Source organism: Pollicipes pollicipes, unplaced genomic scaffold (genome assembly GCF_011947565.3).
Source record: "Pollicipes pollicipes isolate AB1234 unplaced genomic scaffold, Ppol_2.1 Scaffold_6138;HRSCAF=7277_pilon_pilon_pilon, whole genome shotgun sequence".
In the NCBI taxonomy this organism is placed as follows: Eukaryota; Metazoa; Arthropoda; class Thecostraca; order Pollicipedomorpha; family Pollicipedidae; genus Pollicipes; species Pollicipes pollicipes.
In genome coordinates, this window is record NW_023596818.1 from 3,929,365 (window position 1) to 3,944,097 (window position 14,733).

At 47.1% G+C, this 14,733-nt stretch overlaps 1 protein-coding gene across 1 annotated transcript; it reads right to left on the minus strand.

The window, feature by feature from the left end:
- Positions 1-5,171: 5,171 nt before the first annotated feature.
- On the minus strand, positions 5,172-5,819 carry LOC119106078 (uncharacterized). Its single transcript, XM_037229675.1, has 2 exons — positions 5,613-5,819; positions 5,172-5,369 (listed from the first exon to the last, which is right to left on the minus strand). The coding sequence occupies exons 1-2, from the start codon at positions 5,817-5,819 to the stop codon at positions 5,172-5,174; spliced, it is 405 nt and encodes a 134-aa protein (XP_037085570.1).
- Between the last annotated feature and the right edge of the window lie 8,914 nt (positions 5,820-14,733).

The window sequence follows — 14,733 nt, forward strand, 5'->3', positions numbered from 1 at the left end:
AGTAGCAGACACCACGAAGACCTCGAACCCGCCACCACGGGACGCGGTTGCCTACTAGGAGCACCTCCTCGCAAAGCACGATTGGTTCGCTAGGTACACGTGCGAAAAGTTAGTCAAAGAAGGTCGAGATAGTTCTATAAACCTACGTAATCATCCCAAAACAAAGCTGATGGATTCATGTCATAAAAGATACAGCGACCCATTCCGTTTGCCGAGCTCTTTAGGGTATGGTTCAGATAGACACACATTTCACAAAGTTCACACAATTCAAGAAACTAACAATGTCGACCTTCGGTATGTCCAAAGCAAGAAACGAACTGTTGCTTGTATGCAAAGGGCAACAGAGACGGCTGGATCGGCCATAGCTAGTCTTTGTTGTATTGGTGGAAACACAGGTCATTTATTTCAAACGGAGGAAATACTCAAATCTGAACGTGGAATTTCTGGTACCTTCCGTTCGTGAAGCATGTAGCGATCGTAAAGTTTAGCTGCATCTGAAAATGATTGCTTGGTGTTGTTTTTTTGTATTGTTTTGTTTTGTTTGTTTTTTGTTGGTTTGCCAGTGTGACAACAAAATGAAACGCTATTCGCTTTTCTCAAACAGTTCTGTGACTCATCTTTCTGTAGCCCCGATGCATCCTTCTTCTAGCACGCCCCCACTACCTCTTCGCAGCATTTGCGAAGTCGCCTTCGCCTTAATCTGAGCTCATCACGGAACCCAGTATATTGCTTCTTCCTCTCCAGGCAGTCCAGACGCCCAGTTCAAACCTGTATGTACGGATTGCTGTTGCGCACTGAAAGGCGCTCACCACGCAACATATGTTGCGCCAGGCTTGGAGCATGCCAAGGTATGGTGGCGAGTATGATGGTTATGGATGGGGTGGGGCTCGAAACGCGCACCTGGTTTTTATAAAGGGCAAAAATGCGGGTTTCGAGAAGGTGCGTATGCTTGCCGCCATGCTCCAGCGCTGCCTGCCAACGGTTGAAACTTTGTCATGTACTCATTTTCCCTGGCTGTGGAGGTCCTTCGCCGTTCTTTTCGCGGTCGAGGAAACAAATCCACCCACAGATCAAACTTACACTGAACTGCCCCATTGCGTTGGGCCGGTGTGCCGACATTTCTCGCAGCAACAAATTACCTTGTTATAAGATGAATGACACTGTATAAATGAACGTTTCGGGTATGTGCATGATATTGCAATTTGCAGTGATAAAAAGAGACTTTTGACAAACACATGTATCTAATTACTCTGTTGGGAATGTACGATCATTACCATTTTTTGTCATGTGGTGTCCGCGCTACTCTGTTGGCAGCAATTTTTGTCAGCAACAGAAATTCGGTCAGCGACAAAAAAAACAAACACTTAAACCACCAATGGTCCTTCGCTATCCCCACCCCATGTTTCCTGAGCCTAGGCTTAGGATGATGAGGCTAATGATCACCACAACATGGATTGACATATTACATATATATATATATATATATATATATATATAATATATATATATATATATAGTCCTAGCCGACAAGAAGCTATAAGTAGGCTTTGTTCTGAAAATGTGTGTAGCGGGGTCTGTGAGGTGTGGGGTAAAATCAGGCTTAAGGGGTTGAACTTAAAATTTCGGGCTACAATCTCAGTCAAATACGATATTTTCAATAAAAAGTAACGCGAAAAATGTGCATTGTGCGGGCAAAACATTGTACAAGCACCGTGCTCTCATGTACTTCCCAACCGCAGTGGTTACACTCATGAGGATAGGGTTGAGAAACAGATGTGTAAAGGCAAGCGATAATTTGCACCAACGAAAATGGACAATCTTTGCAGTTGTTTCATGGTGACCCAAGGACTGTGATAAAGGACGGCATATTTTCGGTGGATATTGATCACAGTGATCTGTGTTTTAGGCCTGTGCTACGTCTGTTTCCGCCTCTATTACGTGTTTTATATCTGTTTACCGCATCAACTTTCATAGCTTGAGTAAAGCGTCAGCATGATGTATTTGGGATTGTGTCTGGTATGTCTGTAGTTTCTCGGTAAACTTTAGGTGTCACCATGGCTCTGATGGGGTTTGGCTGGCTGGGTCATCTGTAGTTTGACTGGCTGGGCAATCATAAAGGGCAAACATACACTGAACTTGCACTTACTGCCCCATCAACTTACACTGAACTGCCCCATTGCGTCGGGCCGGTGTGCCTACATTCCTCGCAGCAACAGTTATCTTAGTTTGAGATGAATGACACTGAGTAAATGAACGTTTCGGATATGTGCATGATATTGCAAGTTGCAGTGATAAAAAGCGACGCCTGGTAATAACCCCGTTCCTGAATATGCTGGTGGGCATGTACGTCATTGCCATTTCTTGTCACACACACACCACACACACACACACACACACACACACACACCACACACACACCCACACACCACACAAACAACACACACACCACACACACACACACACACACCACCACACACACACCCACACCACACACACACACACAACACACACACACACCCACAACACACACCCACACACACCACCACACACACACACACACACACACACACACACACACACACACACACACACACACACACACACACACACACACATACTATATATATATGAATATATACATATATATATATATATATATATATATATATATATATATATATATATATATATAGTCCTACCAGGCAAAGGCTACGAGTAGGCCCTATTCAGAAAATGTGCGTAGGCTGGTGTGTGAGCTTTGGGGTAAAAATCAAACTTGGAGGGGATTGCTCAGAGTTTTGGGTGACAATCTGAGTCAAATACGATGCTTTCAATAAAAAATAAGACAAAAAATGTGTATTGTACGGGTAAATATTGTACAAGCACCGTGCTCTCTTGTACTTCCCAACCGCATGGGTCACACCCATGAGGGCAGGTTGAGGAACAGATGTGTAAATGCAAGCGATGATTTGCACCAACGAAAATTACAATATTTGCAGTTGTTTCATGGTGACGTAAGACTGTGATAAGGATGCATATTTTTGGTGGATATTGATCACAGTGGGCTGTGCTGTAAAACTGTGCTACATCTGTTTACATCTCTATTACGTGTTTTATGTCTGTTTACGGCCCCAACATGCATAGCTCAAGTGATGCGCCAGCATGACGCATTCGGTGCGCCAGCATGGTGGTATTCGGTGCGCCAGCATGGTGTATTCGGTGCGCCAGCATGATGTATTCGTTGCGCCAGCGTGATGTATTCGATGCGCCAGCATGATGTATTCGGTGCGCCAGCATGATGTATTCGGTGCGCCAGCATGATGTATTCGGTGCGCCAGCATGATGTAGATTGTGTCCGGAATGTCTGTAGTTTCTAGGTAAACTGCAGGTGTCACCATGGCTCTAATGGGGTTTGACCTGGCTGGGACAATCTGTAGATGATAGATGCAGGTCTACGCTTTACAGTTATTTCACGTCATCACGTGCATGCGTCGTCCAGATCTTACATCAAGTCTAATTTCTCGGTCGAGAGCCGCCGTGAACGTTCGCCTGTACGATTGCCCGATCTATTCCCAGTCGTTGTGCTTTGATCAAATTTCGCTGCGGACCGCCGCTTAATGAATTACAAGCGGGTGTTCCCCACGCGTTTCCAGTAATGTTCTCTACATTGCAAATTTTTCGCTCTCAGCGTGACACCAATGCGGGCCGTTGGCGCGCGCTTGGCGCGCTCCCAAGTCGGATCTCGAACCAACTGTGATGCACTGGCATCGTGTTGGTCTATCCCCACGCCACATCGCACCTGCTGTCAGAGCTGACCATACACTTGCATGTGTCTCACTATCACGGTAAATGAGCAGAGAAGAAGGGTGATTTTAACTTTTTATTGACAAGTATGAACAGGCCAGAACAATGAAATGCGTTTCACATGTTACAATCACAGCTGTGCGCAGGTTCACACCGCTACGTCCAGTTGCAATGTAATCAATGAAAGTGAGTTTCAGTTCAAGCGTGTGCTTGTCGTAGACAATGAGCACAGTTTGTCAGAGCACAAACAGACACAAGTTTCCACGTGCATTGCAAGAGCAGGCACAAGTCTCCACGTCCTGTACGAAGACAGGCCCACAGACAAGCAGTTGCCTAAGAGCACAGGTGGGCACAAGTTGCCGAGTTCATTGCAACGACAGGCACAAATGTCCAAGTTCAGTGCAATGACAAACAAAATGTACAGCTCATGTCGCCTTACCTCCTCGGCATCGTCATCGTCTAGTACACATACGAGCGGTAGCCGTAGGGGAAGGCGTTGTAGGTGATGGGGTGGGTGCTGGCCGGGGTGTTGTACACGCTGCGGTAAGCATACGGCGTGGCGTAGCCGGCGCGGGCGTACGGGTAGCCGAAGGGGTGGGCAGCGTAGGTGGAGATCAGGGTGGCGTCATCAGCCTTCTGGTCCGCCTCGGCGGTATCACGCTTCTTCAGCGAGTGCACGAACGGGGGTGTAGCGTGGTACGCGTTTGTAGCCATTGTAGGCGTAGGTGGTGGGGACGTTGTAAGCGCTGTTGTACACGGTGGGGTACGTGTTGTAGGCGTACGGGTAGCCCGGCCGTGTAGCCGAGGGGGTGGGCGGCGTAGGTGGAGTACAGGGTGGCATCGTCAGCCTTCTGATCCTCATCGGCCGAACGCTTGGACCGGGACTGAAAAAAGAAGAGATGTGTTAGCTCTGTGCTTAGAGATGGCAGCAAGGAGCATCAAGATCCTCGAAGTATTAATATTTTTGCGATACGAAGCAAACCTTTCCGTCTTGACTATTATTTTAAATTGCATTGTGGTAAATAGACACCGAAACGAACACCATAGCTCTTCGCGACCGGACCAGATGAATGCACAAGCATAGTTGTATCTCCGATTACCCTTAATCCACGAGTGCAACATAATTGTCTTTGGGGAGATTGTTGACATTGAATTGCTACGAAACAGCTCTCTAAGAACGGCGCAACAGCCTCTTTTCTGCATCAAGAACATCCCCAGTGAGATGGTGCCTCAGTGGAGCCTTTGTTTGACATGTAGTGAGTCTAAATCCGACCTCACAAGTGATCACACGAGAGTCTGACGGGGCCCGCATCAGCGACATTGAACACTGCCCACGTCAGGGTCGCAGACTCCGTTATCACTGACCCTCAACATGCGGGCTCCTCCTTCTCGACGGGCTTGAACGAGTACGGCAGGCTATGGTACACGAAGGGGTGGGCGGCGTACGTGGCGATGGGCGCGTGGTACGCGTTGTACGCCAGTGGGACGTTGTACCCGGTGTACGGCACCGCACCAGTGTACAGCTGGTACTGGGCCGAAGCGGCGCCGAGCACGGCCAGGAGAACCTGGAACAGGGAGCGAGTATCAGTTGGCTGTTTTTCACTCTAGTGAGGCAGGTTCATACGCTGTAATGCGACGCGTAAAGCAGCGTAGATGATGGTGCGGTAGTAAAAAGGCGAAAAAGACTTTACCATTGCGATCATCGCTGATCCCAGGCATGTGCAGTTGGAATCCATCGTGCCTGAGCGTATCACATGGGACCATCCGCCTGCCAGTGAAATCAACAGGCCGACACAAGTCCCACTCACCAGGAGCTTCATGTTGGTGCTGAGGAGGTAGCTGCGACTTGAGCTGTGTCTGTCGCCGTTCGCCGCCCGCTGTTTTATACTCATCTCCTCACCGCCCGAGGCGCTGCCCATCGGGAACCGGTGGATACCGGCGGACACCCAGACGGCCTCGTTGCCGGGCGCCTCCCTCGGCGGCGGGATGCGCGTTCTCGACATGGGCGGGTCCATGGCGCGGGCGGAGGTGGGGCTGCCAACGGCTGACCGCCCGGCGTCAACCTTCGGCCAAGGTGAAGTTCAATGTCACGGCCAGCCGCACGGGAACGCCCTAGCGGTAATTACGGCTCGAACGAGCGCGCGCCGCCCGGCGCGCCGCGGAGGGCGGCGCCGCGTCCGATGAAGGGTACAGCTGCTGGAGGCCGCGCTGCGGTTCCGCGGGTCACTGCCTACGACTTGATGAGCAGTGCCTGTGGGCTGTTGGCGTCGCACAGATCTTCTCGACCGCTCAAGCACGCCGATCAATGGCCGCAAACCTCGTCACTACTGGTGGCATTGACGACGACAACAAGCTTGCCCTTTCAGTGCGTCTATTGCACGTTTAAGCTATATTTAGGGACGTTTGCGGTTGACGCCATTCGTCACATTCCCCAGCATGATCACTACCAGGAAGCCTTTGCAAGTGCATACAAATGCAAGACTGACCACATCATTAGCGTGTAGGGTCGAGTGATCATAAACGTAGAGTGCCACCCTTTATTTCGAGTGATAGCGGTACACATGGCAAACTGGATTACATGCACCCGATCCGCACCGTGAATCCAGGCATTTTTGCACGGACTAAAGATCATATTTTCGAGTTAAAAAAACAATTTTCGTGTGACTCTCCGACCCGTCCGCATTTCGTTCCTTTCCGGTTGGAACGTGCTGGTTAGTTTCGACCTCAGTCTTACCCTTGCGCCTTGTCATATGGCAATGGAATACGCTATTATCCTAGCTTAAGTTGCTCTATTGCAAAGAAAACCATCGCAGAAATGTATGGCTTTGTTTAACGCTCCGTCGTTGCATAATATTAAATAATTCCCTTGAAATCGCCCCCGTTGACGGCCACGGCCTGACTTCGTCCTACCTTAGGTCAGCATTGCTATGCCAAAATATCCACTATCCAATTGCCTACAGCTATGCAAAGCTTGGTGCGACTACGCATTGCCGGTCGAAAGTTATTTTGTAAAACCTTTTGGGAGGTGAAGTTGATTTCCCTAAAGGCGCGTTGACATGGTGAATAATTGGTGGGTGACGCGTTCCAAAACAATGGAAAGTGGCACGCCTGCCAGTCAGGCAGTCATTGAATGGCTGCGCCCGACGATTGCCGACCAGGGATGACTAAATGCACCTGTTCGGTTTCTGCAGTCAGGGGTAATAGGGGACTTAATATACTTGCCTTGCATGCCAGGTTTTTTTCTGCCGATATAAGCAGGAATGGTCTTGTGCTTCTGCTTTATCGGCGTTGTTATTTTAGAGCGTTTATGCAGACAACAATCGATCTTCAATACGCCGGTAGGTACTAGGTAAACGAAGTTAGGCGGCCATTGCTTGTATTGTCAAAAATCAACGTTTCTTGTTTTGCTCGTGGTCAAGAGAAAACAGAGTTAAGCAGACAGGATGTTCAAAATCCAAGACACATATTAGGAGAACTGGTCCCATGACAATGTTTTTGTGCTCGACCTCGGACAAAAATCATGAATGGGCAGCGGTTTGAATTCTTGAGCTACACGTTGTCCTCAGCTGTGGTCCAGATTTCTAACTTAAAGTTGATGTTAGAGTCGCTATGCTCTATTGCTTTATGTCGGTCTGTCATTCGTTCCCCTAGTGATGTGCACGCTCCCCTTCAGATACGCGCCCCAAAATGTGCGCATTAAACATGTCACAAATATTGCATTTGGTTACCTTACATAAAATACCTTGAGACAGAGGCTGCAAAAGATCTTGCACGCTAAATTATCCCGCGCATTTTTTTTTTCTTTCAGCTCATCATCAAATGCGTGACGAATTTTATTCCCAGCTGGCGACGCTTGCTTCTCCAGGAGAGGGCTTACCGGATGAAATAAACCCATGGCTATGCTAGGTTAGGGGCAAAGGGTACATATTTTATGTCAGGTACATATTTTAGGATAATTCGAATCTTGGGTATTGTTATGGGGAAACGTTTGTTGAACGGAGGGTAGATACTTATAAAATGTTTCGCAGTGCTACGGTTTTCGTTTATCGTCGTGATCGTTAGCTTCATGCTTCGCTTTTACTTCACTTCACTTCACTTACTTCATATTAGCTTCATGGACACTATTTTTGCAATTATTTACACAAAAAGGCAGCTAAGACTGTAAACTTCCCTAAAACTCTTTGAGAATGTAGAACTAAATTGCTGGAAAATGCAAGCAACATGTTTTTTGCAACAATGCGATGACAGTTGGCAGGCGGTTACAACTGATCATGAATTGGTATTGTGTGGATAAAAGCTCAGTCCCATGAGTAACAGGTGTCTCGGATGACAGTGGTGTTACTCGAGAAGGCCCGTAGTCCCCAGGGCTTATCAATCTTATTTGTTTCGAAAGCTCCTTTCTAGTCTTATTTCTGGTAGGGGTTGATGAAACCTTCCGTCTCAGCCGCCTGTGTTTCGGGCAGCCCCTAACACTTATTAACAATACACAAAGTGTATCGGGTGCCGGCACGCGAGAGGCTGAATAGCTGGGATTTTTGCGATGTTCGTGCAATCTTTGTAATGTCGCAGGTTGGTGGTAAGTAGCTTTTCAACAGTTCATTTCATATGGATTATCCTACCCGTCCGGCTAATCCACCTACATTGTAAGCACCACTTGGCATTGAACTATGCATCGGGTGTTAAAATATATGAACTTAAATCATTTATTATATCGATATTGTTTGACGGCAAAACCTGCACGGATTTCGGACGTTTTTATGTTTACATTTCCTAGTTTTTAACGGCCATTTTCCTGCTTAATCTCGTTCGCTAGCAGCCATGGGCACAACTAAAATGCCAAATTTTGACAATGTAGTTAATCTTTGCTTGATATCGTGATTTTCTCAATATTTTTCGGTGAACCAAGACCAAAGACATGTGCCTGGTGTGCCATGTGCCTGGTGTGCCTGGTGACATGTTATGCAGCAGTATCAGGTTTTGTCACTGCGCCTCTGATGGTGCGTCAATTCGTGCGAACGCCATGTGCCATATACGATATCAGTGCGTTGAAGCCACGCTTGTGCAGCGCACCGGTACTGGGCACCCTTACAGAAAAAGGAATTTGGCTGTGAAGCTTAGAATAAAGGCATTTCAAAGCGGTGAAGTTTTCTCTAAGTCCATCTTCTACTGTTGTTTCAAATCACGCACAGGTCAATTGGCAGCACCCGATTTTGATTTCCTTTCATTTTCCACAGCCATAACATACAGCATTTCGTAGTGTTCACAACATAAAGTCGAAAGTCTTCCCACACGAGGCTTTTTTCAAACAGCTAACGCTATCGTTCGGCTGCGAAAAGCTCTCCAGAAATGCGCCACATTATCTCTATGATTAAATTCTTCATTCACGCCGAATATGCTAAAATGTCTTGAAAAGTAAGCAAAAAGATCGAGAGGCTAATTCTGGTTCAAATACATTCAAATCAAATTTCATTGAAATGAATTCTTAATGCCATGACATTCACAAGAATTGAGTTTCACGCACCTTCGTCGACAACGAAAGGTCTGGCACTCATCCAGAATCGTGCACATAAGTTCTAGGGTTTGGCGGCTGATTCTATAACGCGGGACCCCTTTTCATGTAGTGATGAATGCTGACGAATCTTGTGCTTATGAAATGCTTCGATGCTTAAAAATCTACATCAATGAGAAAGTTCTTAGCCAACTATTTAACTTGATTGACACTGCATAGGAGAGTATGGCATTGCCCTCAATTCTGCACAGAACAATGCTGCACAGCTTTTCCGGCAAAATAAAAAAATTGCGCTTCGGCTCTGACTTTGACATCAAGTGCATTAAGGCCTTTTGGGCAGAGCGGACCAATTCACACGCTGGAAAAGCTCCTGACAGCCACTATAAGGGCACAAGTTGAAGGCACATAGGAAAAGGTCACGTGTGTTATGGGCACTTATATATTCATAAATGAAGCATTCAGTAAGGTTTTGACAAATTGGTAACCACAGGACGTTTCTATTTACACGCGCTGGGATAGGGGGGGGGGGGGTCGAAGTGACCTCCCCGAAGGTTTTCCCGGAATGGTTTCCGAGCCGCGCGGCGTAGCGGCGCCACATTGTGCTGTAATACAGCTGTAGACAATTGAATACCGGATTGTTTGGCATCAACAATTTAGACGTAACTTGTAAGGTCGCTGTCCTATGGCAGGTCAACGTCAGGCCATGGTTTCAGCGAAGCCACGTTGTAGGGAATCGTTTAATCCGATCAAACAGCGGAGTGTTAGGCGAAGCCACACATCTCTGAGATGCTTTCTCAGGCAACACAACAACTGAATAGACAAATAGCATTGACCTGGAGCCAGATATGAAGGTCAAACCAAGGTCAAAAGCAACCTGTTTTATTACTCTCGAGCTTGCTGTAATGTGATTTTTAGACAGGCTAACTCTCCTCCTCACGGTACTTGCAGTGTGCTAAAAATATCGGTGGCACAGCATGGTGGCATGGGACGATCGTACGTTTGTTTCACTCTAATTTTTTGTTGGCCCTTTTTCCCAAACTAAAGCCGCAGCAGTTGCCCGTAGGTCACCAAAATTCAGATCAAGGTTTCAAAGTTTCTGGACTAAGAAGCCACATAAATAAAAAACGTAGCCCATGATCTAGATTAGAAGGCCCAATGTTACGTTAAGCACGCCTCTTTACTGGCTCGGGAACGCTATGAACGCTCCCGTTACGAACTTGGAGGCCCTGTTCTGGGTTAGAAGCCAGCCTCTTTATTCAGGGAGATCCATTTCTGAACAGAAGGCCTCTTTCGTGCATCCGATTGCCGCGGCCCCGGATCAGAGTGCCCTGTTTCTGGACAGGGAGTCTTTTGGCTGGATTTAGAGACGACATGATCAATTAGAACCACCCTTTTCTGTATTAGGAGGTGCCTCTATGCATGCAAAGGCGCGTTTCTAGAAAAGAATGTTCTGTTTTTGAATAGCGAGACCCTTTGCTGGATAATCGAAAGGTCCCCATTCTGGATTATTATGTTATCATTTTATGTTTTTGGATATGATACACGTAATATTTTGATAAGAGGGCACATGCCCTCGGTGCTCCTACCCCTTAAATACGGCATTGACCAGAAGCCCCCCTCTCCCTGTGAAGAGGCCTTATTTTGTCCAGGAGGCCCCCTGGAAAATCCTGCCCCTCCCCTCCCCCGCACGTACACTCAAAATTCGTGGTGCCGCCCCGACTGATTGCCAGGTATAACATCAAGCTGAATGTCAAAATGTTGTGTCCTGATACTGACGGCTCATTTCCGTGGTCAAACAAAGTTTTCTCAGTGTGTAGATATAGGACTTCAAGATGGCATGATCAACAGGAATGACTTCGGTGTTGGTGTTTTAAGCATTCTTCGCTAATTGGTCGGCCCACTCAGTCCCCGTCATGCCTGTTTTGGCTTGAAATCCACAGAATATTATGTTTTGTATGCAAGATAAAGAGTTTGGTGACAATGCGAAAAACGATGGCTTCTCAAGACAATGTTCACGATAGTGATTACCCTAGAATGTGCTTCAGTCAATAATCTCCCCTCGGTTATCTTGCACTCGATGTTATGCGGCGTCACTAAATTATTCAAATTCCATCGATTCGATAAGGCTTTGGAGGGCGCCTTTGAAACGAAACCCGTAGCAAAATATTGGCAATGAAAATTGAAACACTACATGACATTCGAGGGAGTTGTTGCGGCCATGTGGAGTCACGTTCTGTTGTGTGGCTGTCCTGTTGTCCGGCTGATAGGGCCTCGTTCTGTTGCGTGGCCGTCTTTCTGTTAGGCTGTTCTGTGGTTGTCTTGTTGTCCGACTGATGTAAAAACATCAGAAGCAGATCTACTGCTGCCCAACGCATGCAGATGACATCGCGACCATTTTGGGACGTAACATGAGCTGGGCAGTCTCACATTACTCCTCAAAGGAGCGCCATTGCCACCTGGTGCTATTTACAACTTTTTCTACCCGTTTTCGATTTTCACTTTCCAGCGCATTTCGTCATCACTTCGTACCTTTGACTACAAACGATTTTCTAGCATCTTGGTTATGAATGTTTAGCGTGAGTGGCACTGACCTTGGCGTACATATTGACCTGAAAGGGTGGGCTGTTAGCGGGACCATCCCTGATGTAGTGGCACCACAGCTCCACGCATCACCTTGCCTCTGGCCTTTCTGCCAGACAGCACAACGATGCAATAACATGCTGCAGTCAGTCTGTGTCACGCTAATTCCCTGGCAAGCTGCCAGCTGGCTCATATGTACATCGCTTGTGGCATGGCTGCCCATCTTAGAAAAGTTAATCAGCAGGTCCTCGCCGAGGTGGGCACGTCCGCAGTAAACCTCTTTGCACATGTCTTTGTCAAATGTGCACATGTCTTTGCACATGTCTTTGTAATGCAAATGTCTTTGCACATGACTTAACGCGTGTCAGTGCTGTCGTTCACCAGGTGCGATACACGTATAATTATCCTTTACATTGCCCATTCGAATGGATACCCACTGAGATCAACGCATGCGGTGGGTAATCTTCTGTAGGGGAGGTAATGCAACCAATTGACTCGTGCCACCACTGAAGGGTGGCCCAAAACGCTATTTTTCACTGTGGGGTTGATATTAAGTGTTACTTAACATCGGATGCAATGGCGCACTGCTCCCTTCTCCGATGGCGTGCTGACGAAGATGCGTTATGCGACGGGATGAGCTTTCAATTCGGGGTTACGCGTTCCTTAATTACGTTGCACACAGAACAGCTGTTGCTTACAGGCATGTTGCCTGCTTCCGCTTGTGCTTGACTTTATGGCTTTTGATCATAAGTGATAGATACCGTTGTTGGATGCGTTAAGGAAACAAGTGACTGCTCCATAGACCTCAACTAAAATAGCGCGTACGAACTTTTCGCCAGACTGAAAACATACTTACTGAAGGAAGATGTCGAATACTCCCGGGACACTATTCAGCAATCGAAAAAATCATAAAGCGTCCATGTCGGGTACGAGAATCTGAGAGAAGAGCGTGATTTGTCAGAGGCGTCCGGAGCGCGATCCGTCAGAGGAGTCCAGAGCGCGATCCGTCAGAGGCGTCCAGAGCGCGATCCGTCAGAGGCGTCCAGAGCGCGATCCGTCAGAGGCGTCCAGAGCGCGATCCGTCAGAGGCGTCATCGCATCAGCCTTCAGCGCCGTCCGTTAAACACGACGGGAATTGTTGTAGAATCAACTCAGAGGCAGGGTGTAACAATGCTGAGAGCATTGAGGAAAGGAAAGGAGGTGGAGACTTGAAACGAGCGAGCATGCTATCAATTTCGAGGGAACGCCTCTCGCAGCGCACATTGTCCGTTTGAGTTCGCTGGCTACTGAGCAGACGCCCGAACAAATTGCATGAAAACATGCACACCACGAGGCCCCGCCGATGCGTCATGGTCACTACCGTTGCCTTCATGCTGCCCGAGTTCACGGCGACATGTACACATCATGGATGAATGAAGGACATCTTGGACAGAATAGGCCAGGCGTCATGGATGGGAGTGCTGCCTCTGGAAAGGAGGCTGTTGGCAATGTGAGAGGTTAATGCGAGAGGTCGCATTTAGAGGTTAATGACAATGTGGACGATGCTCATCACTTCTTTACCCACGATGGCGATGCGAATGGCAATGAGGTGTCGAGTGATGTGCTGGGCAAATCCAAGTTTTATTGACGTACAATTGCGTCAGCAAAAGATCCGGGAAGCTTCATATCACTTAAGTGAGCCAACTTTACTGCCAACTGCGCCTCCTGTCGCGTTAGTCACCACCAATCTATGCGAGCAACCTGGTAAGATAGATATTAACACACCAGATAAAGTGTGATTCACGTTGAAAAGTTCATAGTTCAAAAGTTCAGTGTCGAAAAGTTCATAGTTCAAAAGTTCAATGTTGAAAAGTTCACAGTTGAAAAGTTCAATGTTGAAAAGTTCATAGACTTCCACGCCCATTTGTGTGTGGAGTGTCACCTGAGAGCTTTTGTCTCCAGAGCCCAAACCCACTAGGACTTGAGTGTCTATACGTGTCTAGTACGTGTGCAGGCGCCTTTGCATGCAACTTTAAGGCGGCCGGAGTCTAAACGTAACGGACAGAATTACTTTCGATGCGGGAATTGTTGCGCGGTATGAGTATAAATCGCAGACTAGGTAAAATACGCTGAATTCAAAAGGTTTTGATTCATCCAACTTATGTTCATCCACGCATAAGTTTCGCCATGCATTCACCCACTCCAGCGCGTTACAAGTGAGCTGGCCGACCGGAGCTAGAACTGTTTGTACCGATATGATTTAGCGATGTACTCGGCAGTGCTGGCGCAATTGCCAATTACGACGGTGGCAGTCTGGACGTCACGGAACGACAAAGGTCGTTGCAGACGCACAAATTCAAGTTATGGCAGGCATGCGACACGAACATTAAACTTTCAATGACACTGGTGTAACACACACACACACACACATATATATATATATATATATATATATATATATATATATATATGTATATATGTGTGTGTGTATTTATATGCATATATGTGTATATATGTATGCATGTATGCACATGCGCGGCAGTAATTTAAATAAGTGAAAATGGTGGTCCGTGTTCTAGAGGGTAAACCTTTATCACACGACGTTTTGATGACGTTCGTTAACACCAAGGCCGTTGAGGCTAGTTGGAGGCTGTAGCTCAAATTGGAGGTTGCATCTTATCTCAGTTGAACAGCATATGCCTGGCGTTGCATGTAACGTGCTTTAACGGTCTAAGACAAAGCAATAACTAGATTTTACTTAGTCTGCTTAGCCCTCTTTTCACACTTAATGTCGCTCACAGTCTTGGTGAAAATCCACACAAATGTCAGGACCAAAGTTTTGAGGTTGGCCATGCCAAACA